General features: G+C 32.9%; 1 protein-coding gene across 1 annotated transcript in view; it reads right to left on the bottom strand.

Moving 5' to 3' along the window:
• AGPS (alkylglycerone phosphate synthase) overlaps positions 1-13122 on the bottom strand; it is a 139450-nt gene that overhangs the window by 34494 nt on the left and 91834 nt on the right. Inside the window, exons 10-12 of the mRNA XM_012650692.1 lie at positions 11941-12053; positions 6194-6263; positions 3149-3210 (exon numbers count right to left, since the gene is read on the bottom strand). Of these exons, the coding sequence (XP_012506146.1) occupies positions 3149-3210; positions 6194-6263; positions 11941-12053 (245 nt within the window). The remainder of the gene's footprint in view (positions 1-3148; positions 3211-6193; positions 6264-11940; positions 12054-13122) is intronic.

The following is a 13122-nucleotide window of genomic DNA, read 5'->3' as shown; positions in this document are numbered from 1 at the left end:
TACTAAAAATTTATAAAAGTAACAAGTTCTTTATCTTGTCACTAGAAAATGGAATTTAAATGCTACAGCTAAGTAGTCTAAAGAATTAAGAATAAAATTCATCAGCTTTTACAGTACTTTGCAAATTAACTACTGGATGGACTGTATTTCCACTTAAACTCATTTAAACGTACCTAATCATCACAAATGCAATAGAAAACAGGAACATGTTAAGCACTGCTTATATCTAAACCCTGGAGTTGAATAATGAAAAGGAGATGGGAAAAAGAACAGGACTGAATGGTTATAATCCCCAATGGGACATTTTCAATAAATGATTTTTAGGGAGGAGTCCTGAAAAGTATTTTCTCACAGAACTTGAGCAAAGACTAATATGGCCCACTTGGATCAATCATTTTATAGGATATAAACATAACTGTGTAGACTTTTAAATTCTTTCTTGACCTATTAGCAAATTTAACACTGTTGACCATATCCTCCTCAAAACAAACTTCCATGGGCTTTTCTCATATCACTGGATTTCTTCCAAATCCTCCAGATATTATCCCTCAGTATCCTTTGCCAGCTTTTGTTTATATGACTACCCCTTATGAGGTTTTCTGGGACTTCTTTCTTAGGTCATCTTTTTTTCCCTCCACTCCATACTATCTGTAAGTGTTTGTACCCACTTTCTTGATTTTAATCACAAGAAGCTTGCTGGTGTCTCCAAAACCTTTAAAAATCTCTAGCTTTTAAGATAGCTATAATCTCACATTATCCCAGAGTTCATTTAAAGGACTCTATGTAGAATATTCATTGTACTATGGCAACTATGGAATGTGTCACTTAACAACACACAAAGACCAATAACCCCTTAAGTGGCTTATACGTGAAAAGGCCAATGACCTAACAATGCATGAAGGTTGAAGACCCTGATTCCACCGGCTACTGCTAAACATGGTCTTTATCTAGCTAAAGGGTTAAAAGGAAAAGCAAGTTACTAAATGGGTAACAAGTAAATTTTATGTCAAAAATGTAGCTGCTTTCCATTAATGTTATAATATTTATTAAAACTTCAGCTGAAGAAATTGTTGTAAATGAAAACAAAAATGTAACCCAGTATAAAACAGAAACTATCAGTGAATCAATTAAACAAATATGTAAGTATAATATAAAAAATGGAAGAAGAAAAATAAAAATGCAGCACATGATTAGCTTCCACAGTTCGAAGAATAAAAAGACAAGATGTCAACTGATAACAAGGAAATTCATAATGCTGAAAAGGTAACACTACACTAACCCACTTTCCCCAGTGATATGAGGTGAATGTTTGTGCCCCTCTCAAAATTCATATACTAAAATCCTAAGCTCCAATGTGATGGTATTAGAAGGTGGGGCTATTAAGGGGTAATTAGGTCATGAAGGTGGAGCCTTATGAATGGGATTAGTGCCCATTCTCATAAAAATACATGAGAGGGCTTGCTTTGTGTCTCTGCTTGCCACCATCTGAGGATATAACGATAGGATGGTGAACATAAACCAGGAAGAGGGCCTTCACCAAAACCCAACCATGATCTCAGACTTCAAGCCCCCAGAACTGAGAAATAAATGTTTCTTGTTTAAGAACATTTAAGCCACCCAGTCTATAGTCTTCTGTATAGCAGGCCAAATTGACTAATATACCCAAGAAAAGGTATTAAAGACCAAAATGGTCTTTGAAACCACTATGAACAGCTGTCAAACTATTTCTGCTATTCAAAACTATCAGATGTCCATGAGTTGGTAATTCTTTTCATTTATAAGATTTTTTCCCCTTGTTAAAAAATTTAGCATCAAAAATTATGAATAACATTTCAACCTGAGAAAGTTGATTTAAAAATGAAAAAAGAATATGTAACCTAAACATCTGTACCCCCATAATATGCTGAAATAAAAGAAAAAAAAATGAAAAAAAAAAATTGTGAATAACAAAATGAAACTACAAACTGGATTACTATCTAACACAATGCATGAGATATGAGCACCCATAAGCCAAAAGTCATAACTCATTAGTAGATGAAGACTTCATGTAGAAAAGTAAAAAGCTTTCTGGGGGGAAAAGGAGGTAGGAAGAAAACAAAATGTTAAGATATGCAATATCTAATATAGGATTTGTTATATCTTATATTCTTTTTTGTATATTTCAAATATTTTATAAATTTTATAAAGAAAAGGTAAAATGTAGGCATACTAGAAGAAAATAAAAATATACAGGTTGGGTATCCCTAATGAAAAAATTCAAAATCTGAGTTTTTGAGCACCAACACAACGCTCAACGGATATGCTCACTGGAGCATTTTTAGATTTTGGATTTTTGGATTTGGGAATCCAAAACAGTTTTGGCCCCAAGCATTTCAGATAAGGGGTACTCAACATATATTGACAATCTCCTTGAGAATGTTTTTATCACTCAATGATTAAAAACTCACAAGTATATCTTTAATAAACCATTTAACATTTCCTAATCAGTTTTTATTATTAATTCTCTAACCAATGTGTGTGTGTGTGTGTGTGTGTGTGTGTGTGTGTGTGTGTGTGTCTGTGGTGTATATCTCAAATAAAGAAACCCTTCTAAAATTTATTTCCATTAATTTTATTTGGGCCATTCTTATAATATATTCCAGTATTAGAATTTTGCTTAAATTTAAAAATAGAAATTGACCTTAATTTCTTAAATTGGATTTCTTTCAGAAATCACTTAACTGCAAGTTAAGATCTTACTTAATAACACACAATTATGAAAAAATAAATGATATATTACAAATGAAGGTTAACTGGATTTATAATTTGGGGGCACTTTTTAGAGAACCTTTAAACATATTAATCACTTAGGAATGTAAGTAAAAGCTAAGTAAAACCACATAGTAACACTGAGTGTTCAATAAGATGCTTCAAAACATAAACTTCAAAAATATCTTTGCACTTTGGATAGCAGACAAATTTGCCTCAAACAAAAATAAGGCTTAAAAACACAGCATTCTGATGAAGATGTTAGTTTAAATAAAAATAGCTATCATGTTTCAATGTTTCTTTATAAAATTTTTAAAGTTTATATGTCCGCACACCAAGAAACATTACATCAAGCAATTCATATAACATATTTGAATATCAGGCATTTCTTATATTTTACCTGTCCCAGGGAGTAGAAGTCTCAAAAGATTCTCCTAATACACAGTATTCCAAAGCCAAGTCCTGTTAAGACATACAGAAAAATCAGGCAACTGCAACAGATGCTAAAGAACCAATAATACTAATGGTATTTCATGTTCACTGTCAGTATTGTATGTTTCTAATTTAATTTTGACTGCTCTTTACTATTCACCTCCTAAGAACGCTGGAAAGTTGCCCTGACAGTGAGATATGACCTCCATGAGGACAGGAATCTTGCCTGTCTTATACTCCTCTGTATCCTTGGTACCAGGCAGAGTGTCTGACACAGGGTAGAAATTCTATTTCTCTAGTGAATGATGTCTCTATCCACGAACAGTTTATATATATGAAGAGAATACTAGAAGAATAGATTTTTTTTTTTTTTTTGTCCTAAATAGCAACTTAACCAGTATCAAAAACTGGTCATCAAGATTGAAGGAGCAAGAGGGTTTGGGAGCTGGAGGTACAGAAGGAAGAGAAGGTCTCTTTTCTTAAAATCAACTTTTCCTTAAAAACAAATTTAGAAAATATAGTTCCTCTCTTTGAAGTGAGAGAATACATAGAATATCTGGAGGCACCTCTGCTAGAAAAATATTTTCTATTGTACAGATTTAATACTTATATTACAAGTAACTTACAACACCTAATTTTTTTACCAGAGCACAATCGTTTCATTACCTAAACTGAAAGATAATTGGTGACAATGGTATTAACCAATGGAAAATTTTTTAAAAGAGAAAACAAACAATCCGGGGGAAAAAATCCCTAATGTGCTTTTGACTTAGCTTTAACATTAATTGGAATCTTAAAAATCAAGATACTTATTCCAAATTGTGTCTATGCTATACTTGTTACAGTTATAGTTCATTTTCTAGAATTCTGAATTCAGTATTATGGCAAAACGGTCAATATCGCCCAAGAAAATGCCTCACAAACAAAATTTTATGTATATTCAAAATAGTTACTATGGGTAGAACCTGGAGTACTGACAGTCTGTAGAGGTAGATGTTATTTATAAGATCTATAATATAATCACCTATTACTTTTCTTGATCAGTACATCTCATCAGAATTTCTAACACAGTAAACAGGCAATAAATACGCTTTTCCTTATCAGCATCATGAGGGGGGACAGGAAGGAAGGACAATATGCTTCGAATTCACTATAATTTGAAATTTAGATCTTAGCTAGGATTAAATTATTTCTAAAATGAGAACACATTAAGCAAGTTTACTTAGAGAAATAAAAAGCTGTATATAAATTTATATAAGAATTTCCTTCAGGCCAGGCATGGTGGCTCACACCTGTAATCCTAGCACTCTGGGAGGCCGAGGCGGGCAGATCGTTGGAGCTCAGGAGTTCGAGACCAGCCTGAGCAAGAGCGAGACCCCATCTCTACTAAAAATAGAAAGAAATTGGCTAAACAACTAAAAATATAAAAAATTAGCCGGGCATGGTGGCGCATGCCTGTAGTCCCAGCTACCCGGGAGGCTGAGGCAGTAGGATTGCTTGAGCCCAGGAGTTTGAGGTTGCTGTGAGCTTAGGCTGACGCCACGGCACTCTAGCCCAGGCAACAGAGTAAGACTCTGTCTCAAAAAAAAAAAAAAAGAGAAAAAGAATTTCCTTCAAAATAATTTCTAAGTGAAAAACTAAAAAATTTAGTATTTGGAGGTGATGGATATCCCAATTACCCTGATTTTATCTTTATACATTATGTGAATGTATCCAAATATCACATATACTCCAAAAATATGTACATTTATTATGTTTCAATTAAAAAAATTTTAATGATAAAAACAGGAAAATTTAGTATTTGGGGAAGCCACATTCTCAGAATATCTGAAAAATGACTTTTTAGAATAAGATCATTCAAATTATATAAAAGGGGAAATTTAAAAAAAGTAACCCCACCAACAGCAGAAAACAATTAAGAAACTTGAGTTTGTTACAACCAAAGTAGAAAAACAAAACTAAATGAAAAAATAAAACTTCAAAAGAACAATTTCGCATAAGTACAGCAGACTTGAAATTAACAAGAATAATGAAGTTTCTCAGAGTAGAAAATCTAGAATTAGAAAAACTTTAGTGCTCAACTACACATACATTATTTCTTTAATTCTATACAGTAATCATCACCAATAACTACTTGGAATCATGTTAAATATCAACTTTAAAAGACACAGTTAAAGATTTGTATATCTTTAAAACAGATTCTGAATTAAGTGAGGAATGTTGCTAATAAAACAGCTTGATTCTAACCAAGTAATGTTAGGAATGGCATGCTCAATTTTTAGACAGAGAAGGGCTCCATTCTTTTAAAGAGCACAAAGACATATTAAATCTGCTGTCCCCAACCTCCAGGTCAAGGACCGGTACCAGTCTATGGCCTGTTAGGAACTGGGACACCCAGCAGGTGGTAGGGGGCAAGCAAGCGAGCAAAAGCTTCATCTATATTTACAGCTGCTCCCCATGCTCATCACAGCATAAGCTCTGCCTCCTGCCAGATGAACAACAGCAGCATTATATTCTCCCAGGAGCCCAAATCCTACTGTAAACTGCTTACGTGAGGGATCTAGTTTGCATGCTCCTTATGAGAATCTAATGCCTGATGATCTGAGGTGGAGCTCAGGCAGCAATGCTAGCGCAGGGGAGCAGCTGCAAACACACATTATCATTAGCAGAGAGGTTTGACTGCACAACAAATGCAATGCGCTTGAATCATCCCAAAACCATCCCCCTCAACCCAGTCTGTGGAAAAATTGTCTTCCATGAAACTGGTCCCTGGTGCCAAAAAGGTTGGGGACCGCTGTATTAAATCATCTTTAAGTTCCTTGGAAGCATAAATAGAATGTTTAAATGAGCTTATGAAGATTCATAGCTAATCCAGGGTTTATGTAAAATGATGTGTTAAATTACAGTAGCTTAAAATTTAAGAAAATAAAAAAGACAATTTTATTCAAAGTCAAGAAAAAGTATTGCTTGTAACATAAATTAAGTGATAAAGGAAAAATATGAAATAACTTACTCGAATATATGCAATGACATAGGTCAGTAAATAACCTCTCTGTCCATTATCTTCTCCAACTGCCAACCCACTGTAATTAAAGAACAAACTATTAATACATTTCAAATCAACTATTGCAAATATATCAAATTAACCAAACTGATATGATACCTCAAGACAACTGCTTAATAGATTAACATATATTACATCTTATTTTTTCTTAATCTCATTTATCATAAATATATGAAATGACATTAAGAGAATAAGCTTGGATAACAAATTAAAACTGAAAACACTTTTAGTATTTCAGATTAGTCATTAATTTCAAACTTTTATCCACTAGACTAATAAAACTGACTCTCATGAACTCAACTATTTCTATCCATATTCTCAAAAGAACAGAAAAAGAATTAATCATGAGAAACAAACTTAAATAAGCGGAAATAATCTTCACAAGCATAAGATATTTAAAATATTCTTTTATTCATATTACGTTCTTATTCATATACTCATATATTGTTATAGTCTTATTCATATATAAAGAAATGTGATGACTGACTAGGAACTCCCAAATACCAAGAAGTTTCTTGAATAGTTGAGCATATAGTATTTGGAGTGTTAGATATAGTATGCATCTTATGGAATTCATGATTTAAATGAGAGACAAAAGATACTCAGAAATATTAAAAGTTTATAAAGCAATATACAGAAAGTGTAAGACCAATAGGTAAAGTCTTATTACTGTGAACATATAAACTGTCCCTTTCAATTTGAAAGTAGTTTTATACATAGAAATTGTATTTAATGATCTAGTTAGAATTAATCCCATATAATTCAGTTCAAGGACTCTAGTTTTTAAAAGTTACTCCTATTTTAAAAAAATGATGAGTAAGTATTGTTTTCCACTACTTTGAGTAAAGAGTTTTTAATTTTGCTTTTCCCATTATCAAACAGAAATTAAACTTTCACTTGTTTTAGTCAACTAAAGGAAAAATTATTACTCTTATGGCCTCAATTAACACCTCATAATTAAATCTTGAAGTTTTGTTTGATTGGTGGTAAGTAAATAATACCATGTAGATGTATTCTTGTTCCATAGAAATGCTGTAAGATAATTTCAAGCTAGAATATATAGGCTAAATCAGAATTTCCTGACACAATATTACAGGTGGATATATACAAATCAGTATCACTCAAAAGGAGTGGCAAAGACTTGATAGAAGCAGCTCTACTCTGGAACAACTTGAGGACAAGGTATAATAAAGTGAAGGGGATTGTTTGTATTAATAGAATGTTTTTTTGTTTTTTTAGAGACAGGGTCTTGCTCTGTCACCCATACTGGAGTATAGTAGCATGATCATAGCTGACTGCAACCTCAAACTCCTGGACTCAAGGGAATCTTCTCACGTAGGATGACAAGCGCAAGCCACCATGCCCAGTTAATTTTTCTTTTTTTTTTTTTGTAGAGAAGAGGTCTTACTATGTTTCCCAGGCTGGTCTTAAACTCCTGGGCTCAAGCAATCCTCCCACCTTGGCCTCCCAAAGTGCTGAGATTACAGGCGTGAGCCACTGTGCCCAGCCTGTATTAACAGAATGTTGATGAGCAATGAAGATAGAATTTAGGTCAATTCAGCTGAAAGTGAAAAGAAAGAAATGACAGAAGACAATTCTGGGTTAGATGTGAGGCTGGAGTCAGAAAGCCAAATAAAGTTCCAAAACAAAAGGAAAACAAGTCAAAACTGCTGTAGCAAGTGCCTGGAAGAAAATAGCTGAGCCCATGGCTTAGTTAGGTAGACTAAAAAAACAGTCAGATTCTGAGTCCAAGACAGAAAAAAATAGTACAGATCTAGAAAACAGAAACAGTTCATCCTGGACTTAGTGGTAGAAGGAAAAGAAAGGAGAGTGAATATTAGGAAAAGGTGCATGATATCTATGTTGAGAATCTTTGAGAAAGGAACATGCTAAGTATGTATCTGGTGAGAAGTAACAGGTATGAACATTTAGTAGGCCTGTCTCCATTATGTCAGGATGCAACAAAGTTCTACTTTCCAGTCCCAGTTTAAGTCATTTTCCTTTAGGCCCTCTTCTAATATCTGGCAGCTGGGGGGCGGGGCGGGGGGAGGTGGGGATAGAGGAATGATCTGTTCCACAGTGGGATACAGTGGAACGAACCACATAGAAACACACATTTCCTAATTTAAAGCAGGAAGAAATTGGATGTCCATTCTAAATTCATAAACCCCAAAAGAGAAGAAAAGTCAATCTGGGCTTGCTTTTCTGAATCATAGGTTTCCCTGCAAATTTGGCTTTCTGAAAAATTCTTTTTTTTTAGCTTTCAGAACTGTCAATCTTCTAGCTAGAATTATCTTAAAATACCATATGTAAACCACAGTAGGATTAGAAATTAAATGTTTCTAAATCGTTGCTTTTGTAATCACCCAAAAAGCTACACATAGACTCACACTGCTTTATATTAAAGTAGCAGTATCCACTCCCTACTTTCTGTTCTCTCTACAAATTTGAAACAATTTTCAATTCACAAGGTTCTTAAACAAATTTAAAGCTGTTTCATGAGGAAGGACTGAAAAGACTAATGAAAGAGGAATGAGAGAAGATCTTTTTATATAAAAGGGCCATCTGGTGAACCTAATCATTCTCATGTTAAATTATATTAAACAACTTAAGCACACTTTAAAAATAACGATAACATATTACCTTAAGTTTTATGGTGAATGTCAAAACACCAGTCATAAGTGCTGACAGGTAATGTTTATTCTGTTAAGCTCTTAGAGAAGTTAAAGTACATTACTAGCAAACATGGACAAACAACCAAAGAATGATTATTCGATACTTGGCTACTATGTTTTGTTGGGCCATATATGTTCTCACCATGTTGGGGTCAGGGAGAAAAGGCAAGGAGGAAAAATGGCTAAAACACATAAAAATGCTCTGAACTGTTAGGAGCACTTTATTTAAAACAATCCATTTAAAGCCAATGAGGCAATGGGAATAGAGGATAAAAGAAATTTTTTTAAAGGACAACTTAACAATGCCCTAATTAAAAATAAAATAAATGAGCTAAAAACCAACATATGGACACTTTAGTAGGAAGAAATGTAGTGGTGCTTTCCTCCACCTTGTTATGCAGAAGGGGAAATGACTACAGATTGAGAGTTGGTAGTGTGGCATCTTAAATAAGCAAAATATCCCTAAATCTTCACTAATTAGAACAAAAAATTAGTGCCTACAGAAAAACTGAGGGAAAACTAAAACTTATGCTAGAAAACCAAAAGAAGATATTTCTAAGTATTAAAAAACAAAACAGCCCTAAATCATCTGCCTAATTATAATTCGAGTTGTTTAAAACAGCAGATGTCCACATCTCAATAAAAGGAGCCAGGATGAAAGCACATTAAGAAATTAATCATAACATAACTAAGAAGGAACAAATAATAATAGCAAAAAAAATGAGACCCTAAATTGGGCCAAAATTTTTAACACTTTACCCCTACTTTAAACTGGACTCTCATTCATTATAACCTATACATTTGATACGAGTTTTATTTAATGTAGTCAAAATTGCTGGAATTAAACCAATGGCCCTGGGGCCTCAAGTATCAGTATCTTAAGACAGCTGGATCCCATATCTTAAAGAAGATTCACTCTTATTTTTAAGTTGTAAATGGATGATGTTCTGTGAGAAAACAAAACTGGCATTACTGACATTCATATCAGTTGGTGGCTCAAATTAAACAAAACTGACAAAATGGTTCTGACAAATACCTAACAATGAAAATACACTGTTTTACAGGTGGCATAGTAATTAGACTTAAATGAAGTAGAATAAAAGATATCAAGGAAAACACAGTATTCAGTCTCATTAACTCATTCAACAAATATTTAATCAAGCATCTAGTATGTACTAGGCATTAATGGTGGCGTTCAGGAGACAAAGTCATTGTCCTATAAAAATTATACATGAGGTAGGACAAACAGGCATTTTGTCATCATCCTACCCCAGTCTAACGGGAAATGTGGCACATTACTAACTTGTAATGATTTGCTAGGTACTCTGAACTATAATTACTTACAGATCCTACAAAGTGGAACTCGTGTGTGTCGGGTGGAGAAAGAAGATTAAAGTGAAACTAAGCAAATTTAACCCTATGTACAGTGGTTCAAATATTATAGCAAAATGTCCTCTTCCATTTTCCTACAAGTCTTTCTGAGAAATTTTGAAATCCCAGTTAAATATTTAAATATATTAAGGGACAAATTTTTAAAGTTCCAGTCTCTAATATTTAAGGCTAAAGCAGATATAAAAGATTTTAATTTACATCTCCTTCATTGTTTGTTTCTCACTAATATGTGTTTTAAGAAAACAAAGTCTCTTGATCAAATTACATATATACTTCATACAACTTAGACACTAAAAAATAGGTACACACAGGGTTAAATTCCTTCTGGGAAGGGGAATGTGTACGTTTCAAATTTAAACAAAAACTAGATGACCTGATATCCAAGCCATTTGGTCATTAAATGAATCTTTATAGCATAACTACTTTTAATGAATTTAGTTAAAACATCAATAATTCTCAAAAAAGGCACTGTGGGAGGAGGAAGGTGAAAGATGAATGAACTTTATCTTTTACTAAAGAAATTAAAATTCTATTTGCCAATTTCAGAATGGGGCAAAAATAAAACTGAGAGATTTTCAATACTCAATTTTTAATTTATTTTTGTACTGTTTCTAAGTTCAAGATTAGACCTTTTTCCCCTCTAAGAATACAGCACTTTAACACTAAATTTAGACAATCCTAGAAATAAAGGGCTCGGGAGTGGGGAACCTGTGGCCTTGGGGCCTCATATGGCCTTCTAGATCCTTGACTGCAACCTTTTGACTGAATTCAAATTTTACAAAACAAATCCTTTTATTAAAAGGGGTGCAAGCAGAGAAAGATGAAGCTTTTCTTGCCTCCATTGGTGCTTGAAAAGAACAACCTTGAAATCAGAAGGCTGCAGGTTTCCCACCCCTGTGCCCTGCCCACAGCATGTGTATGATATATTTTAATCCCTGAAATAAAAAAAAAAGATTAGTATCCAGAAAATTGTTAGTTTATGCACTTAAAAATGAAAGGAAAGGAAAAAATGTAGTCCTGATAAATGGCATTTTCACTGCAGTTCTCATTAATCAATCTTATAATCCATCAAGCAGACCGACAGAAACCACCCTATCATTATTCAGTTGGTTATAGATGTGAAATGCTTTCTGTTTCTTTATACCAGCACAAATAATAAGTGACAGGAAATGGAGTATATAGATTATTTATCAAAAACCTTTGATTAAACACAATTTCCTTTTAAAAACACACTAATAGCATTCTTTATACATGTACTATTACCACTAAAGAGTAATATGACAATGAATTTTCTATTTCACTCTAGCACAAAAAATAACAAATATCACAAAATTGACATTAATTTAAAAGTCTAGGAAAAATACAAGATTTAGTAATATTATATATGTGATTAGACAAGGAAGAGCAATATATCAACCTAACTTCCTACAAATTTTGGAAGTAAACCAAAATAATACTTTATATTTAATATCATAAATTATCATGAATTTAATACTAAATTTAAATTAATAACTGCTTGAAGACATGCAGTCTGCTAGGAGACATTAATGCTTGGTACATTAACAACTGTTTGGAGATATCAGAATTTTAGCTTAATCTTCTCTTGGTATTACAAACTTAAAGCCATACCCAAATTTTGCAGCAATGTCATACACTTGTTTTTCATGTTGAAGAACCTTCTCACGATCCCCCTCAAACAGTAACGTGGCTACACTTAGTTGATTTGGATCAAATCCTTTAAACTACAAAAAAGTAAGATATTATTACAGAGAAATGTTATCCTACAAAATAATAAATTAAAATAGTTTGCTCCTTTCCTTAGGATCTGGGCTCAAATACACTAACTTCTTAAAACTTGCACTTTGGAACTTCACATGTCAATCAACAAGAACGTTTAATGAAACTACTTAGGTCACTATAATATAACAAAACTACATAGCACAGGAAAAACACTTTATTTCAAAATGTGCCACGGTGTTAATCAAAATGACATACTGGTATGTAATACAACAAATAACTTTTCAAAATTGTAACTAATAAAGAATCAAATAAAAACTATAAAATAATAAAGTAGCTGTATGGAGGGGGAAAAAGTAAAAACAGCATCCCTAACATAGCAACAATAACTTCTTACTAAATAGTATTTTCAAAGGAGACCTTATACAGAAAATTAAAATAGTTTATCTAATCTTAAAAGGAAACAAATAACTTCATTAGGAAAAAATATCTTAAAAAAGGCAAGAAAGATATATGTTCTTGAATGCACCAAACTAATTACTACAAACTTGTCAATACTTGCCCAAATCAGTGTACTTGTTTATTCCAAATTCTAATAAAAACCTCAATGGACTTTCTAAAACGATCAAAAGTTTCTAAAATTTTTCTAGAATAACAGGTAGGTGACAGTGATAACAAGGAAGATCCTGAATAACAAGAGGGAAAACTAGCCCTACAACAACTAAATCCATTTAATTTTTCAAGAACAAAAAACTCATTAAAAAGAATTAGGTGCATTAAAATGCTGTCTATTTCTTGAATAAGAATACAAGAAGATGTCTTAGGCAGGGCAAATCAATGTAAGACAAGCCAGGATTAACGTTAGTAAATGGTGCTCCCACAACTGGTTAGCAACTGGTGGAGCAGGAAGTGAAGATTTAGATCTTTATCTTACATCATAAAATTGAAATAAATTCAAACAGTAATACAAGCAATTTTTTTAAAAATTCCCATTTAACATAAAAGAAAAAGAATGAGAAGAAAATGGCCCTGTTCATACTTTTGGAGAAGGAAGGCTTTAGAAAAGCTTAGAAG

The sequence above is a fragment of the Propithecus coquereli genome, unplaced genomic scaffold (assembly GCF_000956105.1).
Source record: "Propithecus coquereli isolate 6110/MARCELLA unplaced genomic scaffold, Pcoq_1.0 Scaffold34, whole genome shotgun sequence".
In the NCBI taxonomy this organism is placed as follows: Eukaryota; Metazoa; Chordata; class Mammalia; order Primates; family Indriidae; genus Propithecus; species Propithecus coquereli.
The sequence above is the reverse complement of the archived record's forward strand: the minus strand, read 5'-3'. Positions and strand labels throughout refer to the sequence as shown.